Here is a 22,724-nt window from a genome sequence, read left to right on the forward strand (position 1 = left end):
GGGGTGAGAATGTTAATCCCCAAATTGAAATTTTGTGTCCTCCTCTATGAAATTTTCCTTCAGCCCCCAAACTTCTAGCATTGTAGTAACTTAAAATGTAAGTTAAGTGTTTAGAAATACAGTTTAGGCTCCCAAAGAAAAGGAGGCAGGCAGAATTCTTAGGAGAATGCAAACACAGCAAATGTAAAGAATTCAAGGTGTAAATTATTTTTCACTGTCTCAATGCTAGAAATTTGGGGAATGAAGGAGATTGTCTCTGCCCCCCCCCCCCCCCCGCAAAACCCCTCCATTTATTGCATGTCTGGGTAGATTTGCAAGGACTGGTGAGCTTTTTTATTTTCCTGTATAGCACATCAATATGGGAGGACATGACAGAGTATTCATTATTAAAATATGAATAACTTCAGGTGCATCTACACCAAGCATGGGCAGACTAAGGCCCAGGGACCGGAAGCAGCCCCCTAGGTGCTTATCTCAGGCCCTCCTCTATTTCCCTGTCCTCTTGGCATAAAGATACAGTAACCTGCGTATCCTTATGCAGAAAGGAAGGGGAAGGAAGGCATGCAACAGATGAGAGCCCTCTGGAGTTCTCTCAGCCACAGCATGTCTGGAATGAGGATAGTGTGAATGGCTTCGTCCTTTTGCTGAGAGGAAGCATGTAGTAGCTAAGTTCTCTCAGTTATTGCCTGTCTTGCCCTCCTCCCACATAATGTTGAGAGGAAAGCCCAAAGATCGTGGGAGGAGGATCTGGGCAGTTGCCGCATGTCTTGTTTTTCTCCCAGCATAAGAATGGGGCGAGTTGCCAGTAGGACAACCTGAGGATGAGCCAGACCCTGCTCCGCCCCTCCTGGCCCCACCCCCTCCCAGGCCCACCCCACTTGCCTGGCTGCCTTCCCGCCTGGCCTGGCCTGGCCCTCTCAGCCAGGACCACAATGTGGCCCCAAGGCAAAAAAGTTTGCCCATGCATGATCTACACCGGGGTCCTCAAACTAAGGCCCAAGGGCCGGATGAGGCCCTCCAAGGTCATTTACCCGGCCCTCGCTCAGGATCAACCTGTCTGAAACTACTGGAAAGCACACAACCACAACAACAATCCTATCTCATCAGCCAAAAGCAGGCCCACACTTCCCATTAAATACTAATAAATTTATATTTGTTAAAATTGTTCTTCATTTTGTATTGTTTTAAAGTGATTTTTTTGCACTACAAATAAGATATGTGCAGTGTGCATAGGAATTCATTCATGCTTTTTTCAAATTATAATCCGGCCCTCCAACAGTTTGAGGGATTGTGACCTGGCCCTCTGTTTAAAAAGTTTGAGGACCCCTGATCTACACTGTAGAATTAGTGCAGCTCGACACCACTTTAATTGCCATGTTTCAATGCTAGTTTGGTGAGGCACCGGCACTCTTTGACAGAGAAGGCTAAGGTCCTGGTAAAACTACAATTTGTATAAATCCACAGCATTGAGCCATGTGAATTAAAGTGGTGTCAAAATGCATTAATTTCACAGTATAAATGTTCCCTTGGAGATGACACGTAGAGTTTTTTCTGCTCCCATTTTCCTTTAACAAGTTCTGTTAGAGTCGATTCCTGAGTTGGAAAAGTTTCTATTTTGGACTGCAGTTCTGAGCATCCTTATCCATTATAGCCAGAGCCCATGGTGCTTTGGAAATGTTGATAGTCCAAAAAGAAATGTGACTTTTCCAAACTACCTCCTTTCAGGTAAATGCATGTGTAATCAGACCGCTAGTATTGAATCCATACTTACATGTGTCTTCTGGCATCAGAGCAGGCTGCTTGCTAATCCTATAAAAACATTCCAGTGGTGAAATTCAGCGAGGCATCACTCTGCCTTGAAACAGCTGATTGCTGGCTAGGAAAGGGGAAGGGAAAGAAATCCACCCAGCAAATCTCATTGCAGCTCTCTGCTGCATCCCTATCCCACAATCCCTTGCACGCTTTGCTGCAGTCTTTTCAGCACAGGGTTGAGTCAAAAAGATGTACTCAATACCCATTGATTGGCTGGAATCCTTTCAGTGGTCTCCCACTTGTCAGTGACCTGGAGGGTGTGCGTGTGTAGGAATGAATGACAGCTTGCCTGGGCCTCCTTCCATTGCTTCCATGATTCTCTGCATGGAGTAAGAGCATTGTTACCTAGAGCCAGGGACATGCTAGATCTGTCCTAGCAACTGTGCAGCAGTGGCTCTCCTCTTGCAGTTTCACATACGAGGCTTTTTCAGTCTTGCTGTCATATACTGTCATTATGGTTGGCTCCTGCGGGACGTGACTCTGTCCTGGAAAGGATTTTTTTTACTTGCCGCTGCGTTGATTAAAGCTCTTTTCCAGGAAGATGGGTACGTCTTGAACGTTTGTGTTTGTTCAGTGTTGCGTCTGTCTGGTAGCTGGTAGGGGGGAATGTCTTTTTGCTCCTGTCGCAGCTCCCCGCTGTGTTTTCTTATTTGATTAATAATGCTGTATGCATTGGGGTTAGGTAAGTGCTTTGAACAATAAGGGAACCAAGCTGGCTAAAATAATATGGGAAAGTGCAGATGTTTTTGCAAAAAACCCTTTTGTGCTCTCTGTGTGTATGAACAAGGAGGGAGATGGAGAGCTTTCCCTAATTGATTTCTAAATAAATTATTTGCTTGTGTATTTTTGGAAATGGATTAGTGCTGATTCTGGCAAAAAAAGGATTTTGGTCCTAGCCTCTTTTCAACGGCAAGGGCTGTTTCTCCAGACTGCTGTGCTTGTGGAATTCTACCGATTTTTACGGCTTCAAAATTTCCATTTTGGAGCCACATTTCTATAGCAGGAGTCCCCATCCTTGTCTATAGATTTGAGGCACTGCAAACGTTGCTCCTGGAAACCAATTCATTCATAATGCATGCGTTAGACCCTCAAGCTTCTGTGAATCATTGATAAGTGGAAGGATGTTCAGTCTGGTCTTTTTGGAGTCAAATCATAGCTCTGCTTGGGTGGAGCACACCCTTTATTTCAAAACCTTATACATTTGAACAAGCCACCATCAATCATATTTATACTTTTGGGTCCATTCTGTAGAAGCATTGATAAAATTGACTGCTACCATTGTGTAGAAGACTTCTTCATGCCCTCCTTTATGAGTTCAGTTCAGATGGGTGTGGCTGCACACACTAGAGATTTCTTTATTTATGGATATACATCTCCTCATGGTTTAAGGGGATTTCTGTGTGTGTTACATGAATAGACCCACAGTGCATTTATTTTTCTCATCATAACATCCATATTGATTATTATTTTTAAATCTATTAATGTTTTTCTGTAGCTTTATACATAAAGCACCCTAGAAAGAATCAAGATGATGTCATTTTCTGGAGGGCTTTCTAATCCAAGTATTGATCTCCCATCAAAGGCTCCTAGATATTAAAAAGCCCTTAGTTTTACTAAGTGGATTTGCCTGGAGGCAACTGTATATACAGTTCGGAGTATATTTATTCATCCAAATTGTATCTGTGTCACCCTTCCTGACCATTCTTAAAAATGAGTTTAAGGAATTGGCTTCCCTGCTGTGAGATAGTAGCTTCCATACAGGTTTGAATTGAAATTTTTGCCTGCTTGGTTTAACCTTTCCTTAGTCCATTGTCCTTTTTTGGATTTACTATGTCTTGATGACTCATTAAATTATATATGTACTTTCCAAGTGATTCAATGAAATAAAACTTTCATTGAGGATCCAATATAGTAGTACAATAGAATTTCTTGAGAGGAATGAATTCACATGGTAGCGAACTACATGGATTGTTATTGTTGAAGGCTTTCATGGTTGGAATCACTGGGTTGTTGTAGGTTTTCCGGGCTATATGGCCATGTTCTAGAGCATTCTCTCCTGATTTTTCGCCTGCATCTATGGCAAGCATCCTCAGAAGTTGTGAGGATTGGACTGGGTTGTGGCACACTACTGACCAAAAAGTCATGAGTTCGAAGCCATCCTAGGTTGGAGTAAGCACCCAATCATTTGTCTAGCTTGCTGTCGACCTTTGCAGCCCGAAAGACAGTTACATCTGTCAAGTAGGAAATTTAGGTACCGCTTATGCAGGGAGGCTAAATTAACTAATTTATGACATCATAAAAATTTCCAGCAGCATGCAAAAGAATGAGGAAGTACTCCATCAGTGTCACAAGTGGACAGTGAAGCGACAGCCCCTCCCCCCCCCCCAGTGGCTGGAATTCAAAAACACCCTCATGAAGCTAGAAAGTTAAATAGCCTCTGTGTGTCTGTCTATATATGTTGTGTGTCTATGTCATTGAATGTTTGCACATATATGTGATCCGCCCTGAGTCCCCTGTGGATTGAGAAGGGCAGAATATAAATGCTGTAAATAATAATAAATAATAATAATGGATTTGGTCAAACCTCCACGCAAGGGCTTACATAAATTGTACAGCTGTATTAAAAAGCAAACAATGTTTTGATTAGTCCAGAAAGCAACCTAAAAAGCAGTGGTTCCCAACCTTTTTTTGAGCAAGGTCCACTTGGACCAAGGCCCACTTTGACCAGGGACCACTTTCAAACATTAGTACTACAAGGGGCGGGGCTGGTTAACTCTGTGGAAAGGAGTGGAAATAAAATAAAATAAATAAAGAGGAACGAGATTCATGAACTGGATTTTAGTTCTCGCAGCCCACTGCTATGCTAGGCTGCGAGCCACAGGTTGAGAACCACTGCTATAAAGCTAAACATAAAAGGGAAGCGCATCATACATAGACCATTGCATGTTCCTTCAAATGTGATTGAGAAAATTTTATGAATGCTGCCTTTTGAGTAGACTCGAGAACTTAGTTTTCTTGCAATCTTCACCAAATTTATTTGGATTGTTTTCAAAGAAGTAGGTGTGTTAGTTTCTTGCAGCATAAAAAGGAAGATGAAACAAATCACTTCATCATGATAGAGGAAAAAATCCACTTAAAATCCAGTTTCTGCCTCCTCCAGAATTCTTGGGGGTAGTTTAGGGAGGAGCCGTTAACAGCCTCACTAAACTACAAACCCCAGAATTCTGCAGGAAACTGGATGTTCTGTGGGTTTTTTCTCTAGTGTGATGAAGTAGAAAGAGAAAATAAAAAGAAATGTGATAGCACCTTTAAGACTAACTGGGTTTTATTTTTGCATGAGCTTTCATGAATATAAACCCACTTCGTTGTATGATGTAGAGATATGATAAATGCTAAGATATGAAGTATATTTACACAGTTGTGGGAGTGATATGGAATGGAATGGAATCCAGAAGGATGCAAATTGTGAACTCTGCCCTAAATTTTCAAGGAAATAATGTAATATAGGCCTTTCAGGTCTTTAAATGGTCAGTTAGTACTGATATGTGAAAACAATACATCTGCTTATCAAAAGTCAATTTCCCAGAGTTCAGAATCTCTTTGACATGTTTCTCTTTATTATATGTGCAGTAGTACATTTTCTAGTATAAATATATATGCCTCAAAGCTATTTGAATACAAGTCTCATAAACTGAGCTTAGTTTGGTTTTAAGAAAGCATATACTGTATAACGAAGAGCTGCATACTGAAAACTAAGCAACATGGAAACCTATGAGTTCCATGGTTCATGAAGCCTAGCAAACTAGAAAGAGCTGGTCAGCTGCCTATTTCCCCTTTGAATACAATCTGGGTTTGATTTAGGATGCTGAATATTATATAGTCTGTAACCCTGAAAACCAAAATTAGTACTATTAGATCATTGGGTTGATGTGAGTTTTCTAGGCTGTATGGCCATGTTCCAGAAGCATTCTCTCCTGACGTTTTGCCCACATCTGTGGCAGGCATCCTCAGAAGTTGTGGGGTCTGTTGGAAACTAGGCAAGTGAGGTTTATATATCTGTGGAATGTCCAGGGTGGGAGAAAGAACCCTTGTCTGCTTGAGGCAAGTGTGAATGTTGCAATTGGCCACCTTGATTAGCAATTAATGGCCTTGCAGCTTCAAGGCCTGACTGGTTGCTGCCTTGAGGAATCCTTTGTTGGGAGGCCCTGATTGATTCTTGCCTGGAATTCCCCTGCTTTTTGAGTATTGCTCTTTATTTACTGTCCTGACTTTAGAGATTTTTTAATACTGCTAGCCAGATTTTGTGCATTTTCATCATTTTCTTCTTTCTGTTGAAATTGTCCGCATGATTGTGGATTTCAATGGCTTCTCTGTGTAGCCTGACATAGTGGTTGTTAGAGTGGTCCAGCATTTCTGTGTTCTCAAATAATATGCTGTGCCCAGGTTGGTTCATCAGGTGCTCTGCTATGGCTGACTTCTCTGGTTGATGTAGTCTGCAATGCCTTTCATGTTACTTGATTTGTGTTTGGGTGCTGCATTTGGTAGTCCCTATGTAGACTTGTCCACAGCTGCATGGTATACGGTAGACTCCTGCAGAAATGAGAAGATCCCTCTTGCCCCTTGCTGAACATAGCATTGTTGGATTTTCTTAGTGAGTCTGTAGATTGTGTTTCCTCATCAGCTTCCCTATGTGGTCAGTGGTTCCCTTGATATATGGTAAGAACACTGTTCCTCTGGGTGGATCTTTATCTTTACTCTCATGGCTTGTTCTTGGCCTTGCAGTTCTTCTGATGTCTGTGGTGGAGTATCCTCTCAAGAGGTGTACTGTCTCTCTGGGGCAAAAAAGTGTGATGTAATAGAGATTGATAATACTTGTCAAGCCCACTGACCTTACCCCTTCCTTTTGGTCTACATGGAAATCAATGACACTACTAGGCATATTCTTCAGGATGTCACAAGGGGCTACAAGTCTCTTGGTAGAGAGTTGACAGACTTTGATGTATAGGTTGTCATTTCCTGTCTTCTCCCAATCAAAAAACCTATCCAGGGAGCAAGAGTTTGCATATCAAGAGCCGGATAGCATTTTTGAGCACCATAAATGAACATCTGTCTGCTTGTTATGTAAGCAGAGTATTTTGATAGGCTTTTTTTTACTCCTAGCTAAGCAGCTTTCAACTCAATGACTTCCCAGATGGAAATATGTCTAGAAGCTTCGTGACAGTGTTTTTTTATGCAATATGAATATGTATAATGAATTATTGAATATAAAATAAGGCAATGTTCACCATCCTACTAGACTTTGATAAACCAAAATTTATAGAAATGGTAAGATGTCTTTGGTATTCCTGGTGATGTTGAGCTCCAGCTTCCCCAGCCTCAGCCCAGATGGCCTTGAGGCATCCAGCTTTGAGGTTTATTGTTAACAGAAATGTATTTTATTCATTTCTAAAGATTGTGGTTGTTTCTTTAAAATCTTTCAGCAGCGTGCAGGGTAAAAAGGAACAGGACCCACATGTCAGTGGTCTAGGATGGCCAGTGAAGGCTCCAACATCCCAAGTCCTGTGGTGCGTCAGATTGACAAACAGTTTCTGATCTGCAGCATATGCCTGGACCGCTACAAGAACCCCAAGGTACTCCCCTGTCTGCACACTTTCTGTGAGAGGTAAGAATTGTTTCCATTCCTCTGACCCTTACCTATGATAGGTTTGTTTGAAATTCATAATTATCTGTTTTCAGATAGCTGCTGTTATGTTTGATTAATAATGAGCCTTCATCCAATTGAAACATGAAAATATGAATTAATGAATAATAAATGGGACTGTTTACTGGATCAATGGATAAAATACCTTTGCATTACTTTAACTTAAAAGAAAAAATGAGATTCATTGAGAAAACTGCAAAAGAAATCTGGGATTTGACAGTTCTGTTTCAGTAAACTTTCTTTTCGTTGTGACCGACTCCCTAAAAAAATGACCTTTGCTTATCAGTACATTCACATAGGATAAGGCACAATAATTTTTGGCAACCCCATTGAACTGAATTTAAGCTGCAAATTGAAGCATGTTTTAGCTGGGAAACAACTTCTATGAGAATGAGTAGTATTTGGTTCTCAACTAACTTGGACATGGGACAACCATTATCCCTTGCACACTTAAGCTTCAACTTTTCAATGCTTCATCTAGAAGTATACATACAACCTGAGAATAGTGAAGTGATCTTCCTTGGACTACAAAAGCTACAACTTGGATCTACATGGATCATGATGATGGGTGGGGAGAGTCTGAGAACAACAACAACAGTAATATCTGGCACAAGCCAGTCAAGGTGGTCTCAGTGGTGATCAGCACACTGGGTTAAGTGCCTAAAGACCTTGGCCTGCACTTAAACACAATCGGCACTGACAAAATTACCATCTGTCAGCTGCAAAAGGCCACCCTACTGGGATCTGCACACATTATTCGCCGATACATCACATAGTCCTAGACACTTGGGAAGTGTCCGACGTGTGATCCAATACAACAGCCAGCATAGTGATCTTGTTTGCTATGTACTAATCTTGCTGTGTTTTAATAATAATAATAATAATAATAATAATAATAATAATAATTTATTTATGTCCCGCTCTACCTCCCCATGGGGACTTAGGCTGGAATTTTAGTCCAAACATAGTATTTATATAGCACATGACAAAGAAACCTGCATTATCAGGGTGACTTCCAGATCATGCAAAGTTGCCACTTTCATTAAAGCCTATTTAAACTCTTTCCTGCTGAACTTGAAAAAGTGAAAGAACATATGTCAGAGTGAGAGCATCCAGGGATACAGAAGATGAGTCCAGTGCTTTGTATACGCTGTGCTGCACCCAATGCCAGCAAAATGAATCTCTGTAATTCTGCACAATAGTAAATACAAGATTTGGTGTCAGAGAAATGGTTGGTCTGTTCAACATTGTCATAATTATCTGCAAATATTATGTTCTTTTGCCAGTTTTTACCCGGAACAGGTATAAAGTATGCAAACAATGAGCAAGTCCCTTTTTTTTGTACTGCATTTCTGTGCAGGCCAGGAACATTACATAAAAGTCATCCCAAAAAATAAGAACTGCATTGCTACACAAAATTGCAAATGATCTTTCCACTGTTTATATCCTGTTGCCTTCTTCTGGTGTTCTTTTTTAAATTATTTTTTGAGGAATGCTTCATCTGCTGTGTCTCATTGTTGCTATGGGCTCTTTTTTTACATTGCTTGTAAAAGTGCTGTGTTTTTTTCCCTTTTAAGGCACTTTCTCTTTTTCTCTTGCCACCCTTTTCTCTGAATTTTAAATTGAATGCCAAAGTGCAACACACTGTATTTTTGCTTTTAAATTCAGTGTCTTCCCCTCATCATCCCTTTAGAATTTTAGAAGCCATCTCCGCCTGAAGGAGCCATATGTATTTGAAGCTATTAGCTGAGTTTAGTCTGACTTCAACTTTTGACATGCCAATGGAAATGCTCAACATGTGTAGCGGTGACTAACATCCAGGTCAGGTCTAAACAAATACACCCAGTTGATTCACCACAGGCAGAATTACTTGGAAACTGGAAACAAAAGTTGGGCCCATATGTGTTGTCAGATTATTTATTTATTGTGTCAGAAGTGAAATTATAAAATGCATTTCAAAAAGCAAACAAAGTTTAAAAACTTGACATTATGCTAAATGTCTTTTGATCAGAAGTTGGCTACTTGGAGTGCCTCTGGTGTTGTTGTGGGAAGGTTCTCCATTGTGCATGTGGCAGGGCTCAGGTTGCATTTTAGTAGGTGAACTCTGGTTTGCTCTTCTCGACACTCACATGTTGTGGACTCCACTTTGCAGCCCCATTTCTTAAGGTTAGCTCAGTATCTTGTGGTGCCAGAGAGCAACCTGTTCAGCGTTTTCCAGGTCATTCAATATTCTATGTGCCCAGGAGGGAGTTTCTCATCCAGTCTCGGCCACTGATTAAGGTGCTGGGTTTTAACCTGCCACTTTTGGATTCACGCTTGCTGAGATGTTCCTGCTAGTACATCTCTCGATCTTAGGAAGCTGTTTCTTGATTTAAGCCATTGGCACGCTGGCTGATATCAAAAGAGAGGATGGGCCAGGGATACAACTGCCTTGGTCCTTTCATTATTAGCTGCTACTTCCCAATGAATATCAGGTGGTGCAGTACCAGCTAAACAGTATAATTTCTCCAGTGATGTGGGTGTAGACATCCTGTGATAATGCAGCATATCTCATTAAGAGCCACATCCACTATTATAACATGGTGCAATGTATAGCAGTCTTTGCCTGGTTTCAAAATGGCTATGACTCTTGCTTTCCTCTCAGTTTTAGGGATCTGACAGGATGTAATGCTTCAGCAGCCAGCACCTTGCTTTTGGGCCAAAGTTCTTAATTTGTTCCATCCGTAGATCATCCAGGCCAGCTGCTTTGCCATTTTTACATTTATTGAGAGTTGTCTACAATTTGGTAGATGTAAAAGGTTCATGAAGGTTGTTGTTCTCATTTTCTGACTGTCTGACTATTGGTTTCTTTCCTAGTTTGGTGGCAAGGTTGGGTTTCCTATTCCTCAGAAGTTGATGTGCTATCTGGTCTGCCTTTATGTTGACATGGGTATTAGTTTGTGATGGATCATTGCTCAGCTGTCTTAACAGCCTCCATGCCTTCTGACTGCTCTTGCCCATATTGACTTCTGTTATCAACTTTATCCACTGTCATTCTTGGCTTCAAATACGGAGGATAAAAAACTCTGTGCTGCCTGAAGAGTTTGCTCATTAAATGGATCTTCATCGTGGACCTTGTAATAGTCTTCCAACAAGTCAGCTGTATCAGCTGCTCATGAGCCATGACTGGCTAAAAAGCACTAGGAAGTAATGTCAAATGCATGAATAATAATGCTTTGCACTCTGTTAGAGATTACACTAATTTTTCAAGCTTTGTAGGTGTATGAATATTGTTAGAAACAGTATGTTGGTTGTAATTTTAATGCACATGAAGGGAGTATGAACTGACCTATCAAGAAATGATGAGCTGCTAATTTATCTGATGATGACAGAACTGCTACAGATATAAGCCGGAACCAAAGGGTTGTATTTGAATAAGCACCAGAACTTTTCTCATGCTCCATTCTGACTTGATTAATGGTGTAGTAGAGCACATGATTTGACATATGGGTTTAATTTGTGTTCTTGACAATTAAAAGAAAATTGATGAAACCAGTTGGTGCTTCCCATGACAACTGTACAGGGAATCCATTCCACGCTTTTTCTAGCGTTAAAGGAACTATTGATCAAACTGCACCTACTGTATCTTGATTGCTGGGCCTATATTGGGTTCAGCACCTTGGAGAGTTTCTTTACGATACTACCTTAAAGCCTTTGTCACCCCATTGAGATGGAAACCATGAGCTACCACTACCTGAAACCCTTGACTGTAAAATAGACAAAGCTAGACTAGATGAACCAATCGTCTGGCTTAGTATGAGGCAGTAGGTTTCAAATGTTCACCTATGTCATTGTGGTCTATAATGTACACTACGGTATTTGTTTCTCATGATTGTAAGTTTTTCGAAAGGCATTTCATGCACCAAAAGGAATTAGAGGAAAAAACGGGGTGAGGGGAACCTTATCTATCTCATTGTTTTGTTACTATTATATTTTGCATGATTGCTGGAGGATGCTTCTTGCAGAATGTAAATGTTTGAATGGATTGGCAATACGGTGTTCTCCGCTCTACTGTGAGTTTGCAAAATGTGAATATGGCCAAGAGTGCTAATGGATTCTTCCCTTTTTCTCCTATGAATAAATAATGTTGTAGGAGATTTCTCTTCTGTTCTGATATCTGCTTATCTTTTTACCCTTCTCATTAGGTGCCTACAGAATTACATTCCAGCCCACAGCTTAACCCTTTCTTGCCCAGTGTGCCGCCAGACATCTATTCTGCCAGAGAAAGGGGTTTCTGCACTTCAGAACAATTTCTTCATTACCAACCTGATGGATGTCCTGCAGCGAACTCCAGAAAATAGCATTGAGGAGTCTTCCATCTTGGAGACGGTCACAGCTGTTGCTGCAGGGAAACCACTTTCCTGCCCGAATCATGAAGGAAATGTAAGTGGAGTAGCTTCTTATAAAATGGATTATTGAAAATAGTAGGTTATATGGGTTCAGGTAGATTCTAGGATTAAAATTGGGGACCACTGGATTAAAGATGTGTACTCCTGTAAGCATATTATCATTTGCCTGATATATTTTATGCTTTTGTTTCAATCTTTGACTGTGTAAACTATGTGGAACAGAGTATATTTAGACAAATTTGTGTGCATTATTAGATTAACTCTTTGTGAGCATAGTTTTGCATCCTTTGGTTGTATTTTCATTTTGCACCGAAGAATATGGAATTAATTGAGATGATGAGTAATGTGTCTTCACTGTTACTAAGCTAAAATACTAATGTTCTAGAGTTTAGTAAGGTAAATGAAATCATTTTGTTTCAGAGAAAACAAATGATCATGATCTGAAAGAGTAATGTCTCTTTTGCTCTTTTCTGCCCTATCTATGCATGATTAAGTTCAGTGAAAGAAGGCAAACCATTACTTTCTCTTCCTGCCACAGTTGGGAGTCCATTCCTATCATTAGTCTTAGCAATGCAGATTGTTATGTAATGTGTTTGAGGGAGGGAGCAGGTGTAGTGCAGAAGGTGTCTGCAAAGCAAAACATCTCCAGATAGAGGAATCAGATTTCCAAAAATATATATATCTGCAAATGGAAACAGCTCTTTTCACAGCAGATTGTGTGAAGTTTGTTTGATCTGTGATAATGTTCCTTTCAGACAACAGATTAGAGACTATGGTATAAACCCTGTTTGGATGAAACAGGTCTCAATTACATTGTTCTCCAATTATGACAACTAGGGGCAAAAAATCTGGATAAAACACATATGCTAACAAAGGGCCTTGGGAATAAATGGAGCATATGGTCTGAGTTATTGCGTTATCCACTTGAGCTGGCAGGTTGGCTTTGTTGTTCAATACATCAGTGAGAACTATCTTGGATTCAGGAAGAATCAGAGTAATATGAAGATTAGAATGATTGCCTGACATAATTAAGAAGCTTTTTAAAATATAAAATCGTATATTTGGCATGCAAAAATTCTAAGTCACAATAAAGTAATACATCTTGTGGCCAACATGAAACGGAAAAGTTCTATAGTGTCAGGGAATGACTAGACCCATATTGAAAGCACATTTTCTGATTTCTTCTTACTGTTGGAATTGCCTGGGTATCTTCCCAAAAGTCCTATTTCATATGATTATTTTGCCTCTAGATGTAGTGCACAGTGCTCTGCACTGCCCCCTGTAACAAGTTCCTTATGCTCTTTCACTCATTGGAACGGATTGCTTCCGTTTATGCAACACTTAACACGTCTTTAAAATCATTGAGTATTGTAAGCCAACACTCTCGCCACAGCATTTATTGTAAACACATTGAGCAGAGGTTTATCTTCTGCATATGATCTGAATAAATAATAAATCAGATTTTACCTTCATTAATGTTTATTCTTAAAATCTGCTTTTGTTGATTTTGTCAACGGCTTCTTCATTTTGAGAACATGATCTAGACAGTTTGCTGACAATCTCCTTTCAATTGAATTGGGGTTTTTCCCCCTTTTTACAGAGCGGTCTTTTATTTTGAAGGGTTGTCCAAATTGTGTTTCAGGACCTTCAAAATGAACATCTTTCTCTCTGAAATATTATAAATCCACTAAACCTAATCCAAATAGATCAGTGGTTCCCAACCTTTTTTTGACCAGGGACCACTTTGATCAGGGACCACATTGACCAGGGACCACTTTCCAATATTACTACCAAAAAAGTTACGAATCAATTTTTGGTCAACTTTAGATTCAGTTTGGTTATTTGGGGTGCTGATTCATAAAATTGCATTGGATTGACCACATCAACTCTCATTTCTGATACAGAACATATGCCATCCAGTAGTCACCATCTGCTCCCCACAGAAAACCATATTTAATAATCTAGAGCTGATGTGGTCTATCCAATGAAAATTTCTCAATCAGCACCCCAAATAACCAGGAACAGTCCCAAAAACAACGACACTAAGGTGCCCCCTGTTTCCATGTGCCACATGGAATGGCTCCACTCAGAGAGAGAGAGGGAGGAGGAGGAGAAACAGTAGTTGGGAGGCTTGTTGTTGCGCCTTTCATGGGTAATCAGCCTCTCCCCTCCCAACATACCTGTTGCCTCGGCACTATAAGAGGGTTTCACGAGCCCAGTCTTTCTGATTTCAGCGGTGTAGTAACAATGAGGCCGTGGGCCACATTTTAGTTCTTGGGGACCACTGGTAGTCCATGGACCACAAGTTGGGAACCACTGAAATAGATATTCTATCTTGAGCAAGAATCAGAGAGAGGCCTTGAACAAAGAATCTGTGGCACATTATCTGACAGCTATGTGTGTGTGTGTTAAAGAAAATTCTCAATGGGAAACATCATGTTAAACTTGTCTTTAGTGAGGTCTTTAAAGCCTCTTTAGTTAAGGTTGTAGCCTTGACATATGCACAGTGTTATTCCAGAAAAAAATATTGCATCCTCTGTCAGATGAAAAGCTTCTTATTAATCAGTTTTTGTAGCTTGCTGACTCTTTCTATGCAATCCCTTTTAATGTACACTGTCCAGATTTCATAAATAACCAGTGTTCTCCCTCTAGTAAACTTGTAAATGTCAGTTTAAGCAGCACACATTTCCTCTTCTTAAATCCTGTAAGTGCTAAAAACATGGGCCTCATTATATGTAAAACCCAGTGCCGTTCTGCTGTTATTCCTGAATGAGTCACTAATGCTTTAGTTTAGGCGTTTGCAAAGTGGCACAAAATCCTCAAACACAAGAAATGAGAGTTTTATATAAAGCTGAATAGTGGGAAGTATACCTGTGGCATTTCCAGTAGCCTAAGTTGTGTAGGAGAGTGGTGGGTAGACTTCAAGCTGCTAGGATATACCTCAGTGTTTTGTTCTGTATGTGTGTGTTTTTAAAAAAAATTAAAATCCCCAAATCTATCAACTTGACATTAACAAAAAAATCAGAGCCCTGGTATTAATTATGAGTACCAGAACTGAATGTGCTTTTCATTAAATAAAAGCAAATGTTGTAAATAAATAGAGCAATTCTGTGCATATCTACTCAGAAGTAAGCTCCATGAAGATTTACGCAAGATAGGTTTTACAAGATTTTAGCCAAAATCTGTATTTCAACATTTACCCAATTGAATGTAAGCCCAATTGAACTCAAAGGGACCTTATTTCTGAGTAGATACACATAGGATAATACTATAAGTAATCCTTGAACATCTATACCCTATATAACTATTTTTTTAATCTTAGATGTAAATTCTGTACAGTATAGAAAATCATTGAATCATTTTCAAAGACTATATAGGCATATGCATAATTTTGTTTTTAATTCGTATTTCAAATCAAATTCGTTAAATTTATGCATACAAATCAATATTAGAAACATACAGGAAAGGTGGGGGAGATTTAGAAATTGAAACACTCACCAATAATTTTCGTTAAGATTCTGTAACATTTGGATGCCTCCTAAGGTCAGTTTATTTTTCAGTATAAGCATTAATCAACTTTGGTAAATCCAAGAGAACATAAAAACCAACCCCTCTTTTTCTTTGGCCCGATCATCATAAGGAGACACTGTGGATGGGACTAGCATAGTTAATGTTAGAACACAGCCATCTTAAATGTAGTTTGGGAAGTTGAGGTCCCTTGTGGCAGGGAATGCAAAAGGCCCTGCCCTAAACTACATTTCCCAGAATGCAGTGGTCAGCACCCAATGAGGGCTGCAGCAGCCAGCTGTTTAGACTCAGTCCAATAATAATAAATAAAATGATTGAATCTGCAAAGAGGACTAAAGTAAGTAAGTAATACTATAATTCTGTCCTAAGTTGAAGTTCTATGGTTAATTGTGTGTCATATTGTTAGACAGACATTTAAGGTGATTGTGGTTGTGGCTTTTTAAAGGGGGGTTAAGTGTTTTTAAAAATCCCCAAAAATTCATAGATGGAGGAATCTTTTTGAAACTTCTGGGGAATGATGCCCTGTTTATCCTGTGCATTGTATATAAAATTCAAGTAGATCGCTCTTGTAATTTTTTAAAGAATGCTGTTAATAAAGACTTTGAAAATCCCCCAAAATGTATTATGCATATGTGAAAAATTCTGAAATGTGGTGGGCTAACAGTGGTAAATGTGTTGTATCATTGTTGCAAGTTTCACTCCAATAGCTTGAAAAATGAGGGGAAAAGGACCCCCTGAAGTTCTCACAATTTTAGTAATTATGCGCAATTATTATAATGAAATAGTAACAAAATTTTGTTACTCTTGTTATAGTAATGAATTTTTCACTAAGTATACTTTAGAAACACTTTAGAAATGAAGCGCCAGCACCTCCCAATTTTGTAATTACTTGTAATGGATTGCACATGCTATAATGACTGTAAGACAAACTGCTACACAATTAATGTGTTCACTACATATTTCGCAGGAGAAACAAAGTATATTATTTTGGCTTTATTTAACAAAAGATAGTTAGGAATGATGGCCAATTTAAATGTCTATGCATGCACAGCATATGCAAGTAAGTACTAGGAATTTTTCTCTTCTTAAATCCAGCGAGTGCTGGCAACATTTTATATGATATGCATAAAAATTAACTATAGATCTATAAAATAGATTTTAGAGATATAAAATGATTTTTTTTAAAAAAATCATCAAGTAATATTTGACATTATGAAATTCATTGAAGTCTCTGCATTCGTTATAAGCAAATAAAATGTATATTTTATGTATAAATGAACCTTAAATTACTTCATTTGAATTTAATATGATATTGGCTGTGAACACTAATCTGAAAGGAACAAAATTGGCTATGATATTGGCCACCCAATGAATTTTTTGCACTTCAGCAGTTTGCTGTGGAATTTTTGGCAACAAACCATATTCTCAGTTTTTAAAAAACCTCTGGGATGTGCAGCATCAGCAAAACAAAGAGGCTTGGGAGAGTATAGGGATTTTATGGATCACACTTCAAAGTTAGAAGCACGCTTTTTGCGTACGTTATTGAGAAGCTAGACAAGAGGTGGCCAAAGACTGAATTTTAACAACATTTATGATCTCTCTCTCTCTCTTTCTGTGTAACCAGTTGATGGAATTTTACTGTCAGTCTTGTGAGACAGCCATGTGCCGGGAATGTACAGAAGGAGAGCATGCGGAGCATCCCACAGTGCCTCTCAAGGATGTTGTTGAACAACACAAGGGTTCACTTCAAGCACAATTAGATGCTGTCAACAAAAGGTATGGAAATGTATCTGTATTGCAAAATAAATAAGGAGCTATGGTGGCTCATTGTGCCAGCTGGACTGCTGACCTGAAGGTCTCTAGTTTGAATCTGCGAGACAGAGTGAGCTCCTGTCTGTCAGCTCCAGCTTCCCTTCTGAAAACATAAGAGGAACCTCCCACAGGATAGTAAAACACCACTGCATTCCCTGGGCAACATTCTTGCAGACAGCCAATTTTCTCGCATCCGAAGTGACTTACAGTTCCTCAAGTCACTTCTGACACAATAAAATAAATATAAAAATGCTTATCAAATGCCAGTCATTTACGATCTTTTGAAAGAGATAATACTGAAATTATCAATGTCTGGTGGCAGTATGAGGTGAAGGCATGGAAAATATCAGTGCTCCTAGCTTTCTGGCTCTGTGTGTTTCCACATGGTATGGATGTAGAAAAATTACCAATCTTAGCACCTCTGTTTTTGTTCCTTTGATTGAATAGTCACTGATTCTGTAAATAACGTATAGGAAACTATGGTGGATGCAGAGTCTAAGTGTTGGCCTTGTGGTAAGTTGTGCCACATTACATTTGGCCAAAAATAAGCTGGAAGTGAATTCTAAAGTAATGTTTCTATGTCACATGATTTATAGGGAATCATATTTAGAACATCACCCACTGTCCTGTGTTTTCCAACAGACTTCCAGAGATAGATACTGCACTTCATTTCATATCTGAAATTATACATCAGCTGACCAACCAAAAGACCAACATCGTTGATGAAATTCATTCCACTTTTGATGAACTCCAGAAAACTTTAAATGTTCGCAAGAGTGTGCTACTTATGGAACTGGAAGTCAATTACGGCCTTAAACATAAAGTAAGAGTTTTTGCTCTTCTCAGTAAAATTGTACGGGTTGTTAACTAATTGGTGCCTGGTGCCACAGGGGGTAATAATGTCTAAAAGATTGGTGGGAGTTTGACTGGGAAGTGGTCTGTGTTCCCTATGAGGTTAATTTCGAATCTTAATATAGTTGTGCATTTTCTAATTAACTTTAATCATTCAAAAACTGGCAACTTTAACAGTTTTGGCTTTAGAAGCATTACCATAAAATTTGTTTGAAAGGAACATTGATTGGTAGTGGCATTAAAAGAACTCCTTTTTGGATTCCTTGTAATATTCATGTAACTGACAATTTTGAAATCTGGAAATTAAATTATTGCCACCGTTCATGGTAATTTTTTATGGTCTGCTTGTATTAGGCATATTGTATTGGAGTGGACACCAGGAAATCTAACGTAAACATCACTGTTCATTATGCTCTCATGCTGCTAGATGAAGTTGATAGAATCATAGAATTATTGAGTTGGAAGAAACCTCATGGGCCATCCAGTTCAATTCCCTGCCAAGAAGCAGGAAAATCGCATTCAAAGCACTCCCAACAGATGGCCATCTACCCTCTGTTTAAAAGCCTCCAAAGAAGGAGCCTCTACTCTGGGGCAGAGAGTTCCACTGCTGAACTGCTCTCACACTCAGAAAGTTCTTCCTAATGTTCAGGTAGAATCTCCTTTCCTGAAAACAAGCTTGCTCCCTCCCCCCTCCCTATGACTTCCCCTCAAATGTTTATACATGGCCGTCATGTCTCCTCTCAACTTTCTCTTCTTCAGGTTAAACATGCCCATCTCTTTAAGCCGCTCATCACAAGGCTTGTTCTCCAGACCCTTGATTATTTTAGTAGCCCTCCTCTGGAAACATTCCTGCTTGTCAACATGTCCCTTAAATTGTGGTGCCCAGAATTGGACACAATGTGATTCAAGGTGTGGTCCGTCCAAGGCAGAATAGAGGGGTAGCATGACTTCCCTGGATCTAGACACTATACTCCTATTTAGGCAGGCCGATATGACAATAAACCAATTGCAAATATATGTATATAGGGTATCTGTCAATTTATTAAGCAAGTGATGTGTAGTATTAAAATGAGCTATTCAACAGTGGAACTCTCTGCCTTGGAGTGTGGTGGAAGCTCATTCCTTGGAAACTTTTAAGGAGAGGCTGGATGGCCATCTGTCAGGGATACTTTGATTGTGCTTTTCTTGCATGGCAGCAGGTTGGACAAGATGGCCCATGTGGTCTTTCCCAACTCTATTATTGTATGGTTCTATGAATTAAAATGCAAGCACTCGTGTAAACAGACATATTATAAGCATAGTAAAGCAATTGGAGAGTAATTTCCTTTTCCATAAAGAAAAGAAAGTATGTGAATGTAGCTTTACCACTGAAAAATAATTCATTCTTAGTGATATATTCCAACTGCCCTTTGGAATGTAGGTCATTTTAACCCACATACAGAGCTTATGTTCAGATTTAGATTTTAGTTAGATATGCATCTGTTTAATTCAGCTTGTCCCAGAACTGATACCCAGTAGAAAAAATGATTTTCTTTATGTATTGTATCCAACAGATTGGCAAAAATGCAAAAGTCACAAAACATTATTATCAGGTGTACATTTTAAATGTTGCTTGATGTAAGTCTTGTTGTTAACTGTTGTTAGCCCAGTTAACATCACTGGCCACACAATCAACTCACATATGTTTGTGAACCTTGGTTGGCTCCTGTAAATTAATACTGATGTTTTATGTTCAAGTTTTATGTTAGATATAATTTGACAGGTTATGTTTTATTTAATTTATAGATGTCAAGTTATAAGTTTTATTCATATGTGGGGTTATTTTGAGCTATATGTTTGTATTTGTTGTTGTATTGAGACATTTAATATTTGCCTTTGTTGCTTGTTGGAATCTACCCTGAGTCCCCTTGGGGAGATAGGGTGGAATATAAATAAAGTTATTATTATTATTATTATTATTATTATTATTATTATTATTTGAAACATAATAAGATTAGTACACAGTAAACAAGGTCACTATATTGGCTGTTGTATTGAATCACACGTCAGACACTTCCCAAATGTGTAGGACTGTGTGATGTATTGGCATATAATGCATGCAGAAACCAGTAGGGTGCCATTTTGCAGCTGACAGATGGTAATTTTGTCAGTGCCGATTGTGTTTAAGTGCAGGCCAAGGTCTTTAGGCACTGTACCTAGTGTGCCGATCACCACTGGGACCACCTTTACTGGCTTGTGCCAGTGTCTTTGCAGTTCAATCTTTATGATTTATTTATTTATAAATTTTTATCCCACCCATATCAGCCCAAAGGTGACTCAGGGCGGTGTACAAATCAGCAACAATTAGATGCCATGTATAAAAATACATACATTAATAAAAAGCAAAAAATTACAATACATTTAAAAACCATAAAAGCAATGAATAATAAAAATGATAAAAACTATGTCTTGCTGTTCAAATTCTCAACTGTTCCATCGCCTTAGCCGTTCCTAGTTCATTATTATTATTATTATTATTATTATTACTATTTTACTGACACAAAAACACAGTATGTCACAGCAAACTATATGCTGGATTTCGTATCACAAAATCAAAAGTAGAACACTTCCCAAGCATCTAGGACTGTGTGATGTATTTTCGAATGATGCGTACAGATCCAAATAAGGTAGCCTTTTGTAGTTGACAGATCGTGATTTTGCCAGTGTTTATTGTTTCCAAATGCCAGCTTAGATCTTTTGGCATGGCACCAGTGTGCCAATGACCACTTGTACTGATTTATGCCAGAGCCTTTGCTGTTCGATTTTGAGGTCCTAATAAAGGCCAAGTTTTTCCTCAGTGTGACTGTCACCTAGTACGGTGACATCAATAATCCAAACTTTTTTCTTTTCTACAATTGTGATGTCTGGTGTATTGTGTTCCAAAACTTTGCCAGTCAGGGTTTGAAAGTCCCATGGTATATTATTGTTGTTATTGTTGCTGTTGCTGTTGTTGTTGTTGTTATTATTATTATTATTATTATTATTATTATTATTATGCTTCATTTACCAGTTATTATTTAGTTTCATTTCATTTCTGCCCTATGTACAATTCATTAAATTGTTTATAAGCCCTATGTGGACATTGAATCACAGAGTCCAACCCTCTAGTCCAAATCTCTGCCATGCAGGAATAGACAGCACTGGCCAACACAAATTTGGTGCCTCAAATTTTAAACCTGTTTCTGGGTATATCTGACATACTGATTCCAAAAATGGCAATAGTTTTCTCCTATTGGCTTTAGTTTTTGAGAAACAAGAGCTGATGCAATTTTCTGAATCAATGCCCCAAATAACTCCAGTAACAGGCTTAAAAACTAAGACACAAATAATATTTTTGTTAGGCTTTGACTTCTGATAGATAGCCAAATAGCCTCTGTTTAAAAACAGAGAAGGAGACTCCATCAAATTCTGAGGCAAAGTATTGCACTGTCGAACAGCTTCTACCACCAGGAAGTTCTTCCAAATGCTTAGGTGGAATCATGCATTATTATGATGAGGAATGTCTGAGGTTGGTCGAATATAGAATAGTTTGATTGTAGTGTTCTCTTCTGTCAGGTTTTGCAGAATCAACTTGATACCCTCTTGGAAGGACAGGAAAACATTAAGAGTTGTAGTAACTTTACAGCCCAAGCACTCAACCACGGAACAGAAACAGAAGTATTGCTTGTCAAGAAGCAAATGAGCGACAAGCTGAACGATCTGGCCGACAGAGATTTCCCACTCCAGCCCCGTGAAAATGATCAGCTGGACTTCATAGTGGAAACAGATGGGCTGAAGAAGTCCATCCATAACCTTGGCACTATTTTAACCACAAATGCTGTTGCTTCTGAAACAGTGGCCACCGGCGAAGGGCTGAAGCAGACGGTGATAGGACAGCCTATGTCAGTCACCATCACTACAAAGGACAAGGACGGTGAGCTCTGTAAATCTGGGAATGCTTACCTAACTGCTGAGCTGAGTACCCCTGATGGGAGTGTGGCCGATGGAGAAATACTTGACAATAAAAATGGCACTTACGAATTTTTGTATACTGTCCAGAAAGAAGGGGATTTTACTCTTTCACTGAGACTCTATGATCAGCATATTAGAGGCAGCCCATTCAAACTCAAGCTAATCAGATCTGCGGATGTGTCGCCAACCACTGAAGGAGTCAAAAGGCGTGTTAAGTCTCCTGGCAGTGGCCATGTCAAGCAGAAGGCGGTAAAAAGACCGGCTAGTATGTACAGCACCGGCAAAAGGAAAGAGAACCCCATTGAAGATGATTTGATCTTCAGAGTAGGTAAGAAATGTGTTCTCTTGTTCAGGACTGCAGTGTCCAACTGTCTTATTTTAGAATAGAAGTTGTTCAAGTTACAATACCGGAGACATCTGTTAATGCAATGTTTCTCAACCTTCCTCATGCCACAACCCCTTCATACAGTTTCTCATGTGGTGGTGACCCCCAAAAATAAAATTATTTTTGTTGCTACTTCATAACTGTAATTTTGCTACTGTTATGAATTGTCATGTAAATATTTGATATGCAGAATGTATTTTCATTCAGTGGACCAAATTTGGCACAAATTTGAATACTGGTGGGGTTGGGGCGGGAT

General features: G+C 39.1%; 1 protein-coding gene across 8 annotated transcripts in view; it reads left to right on the forward strand.

Annotated features, from left to right (window-relative positions):
• The window catches only part of TRIM2 (tripartite motif containing 2), a 97,912-nt gene that overhangs the window by 52,156 nt on the left and 23,032 nt on the right, over window positions 1-22,724 (forward strand). For 5 of the 8 annotated variants that reach the window (XM_060778826.2, XM_060778823.2, XM_060778828.2 and 2 more), the window contains exons 2-6: window positions 7,293-7,474; window positions 11,698-11,935; window positions 17,054-17,205; window positions 17,884-18,064; window positions 21,688-22,411. In XM_060778826.2, coding sequence (XP_060634809.1) covers window positions 7,341-7,474; window positions 11,698-11,935; window positions 17,054-17,205; window positions 17,884-18,064; window positions 21,688-22,411 — 1,429 coding nt within the window. In that variant the 5' untranslated portion in view covers window positions 7,293-7,340. Of the gene's footprint in view, window positions 1-1,953; window positions 2,358-7,292; window positions 7,475-11,697; window positions 11,936-17,053; window positions 17,206-17,883; window positions 18,065-21,687; window positions 22,412-22,724 lie in introns of those variants that run through there. The other 3 variants (XM_060778829.2, XM_060778830.2, XM_060778824.2) reach the window with 2 other exon arrangements.

This window comes from Anolis sagrei, chromosome 5, assembly GCF_037176765.1.
Source record: "Anolis sagrei isolate rAnoSag1 chromosome 5, rAnoSag1.mat, whole genome shotgun sequence".
Lineage (NCBI taxonomy): Eukaryota > Metazoa > Chordata > Lepidosauria > Squamata > Dactyloidae > Anolis > Anolis sagrei.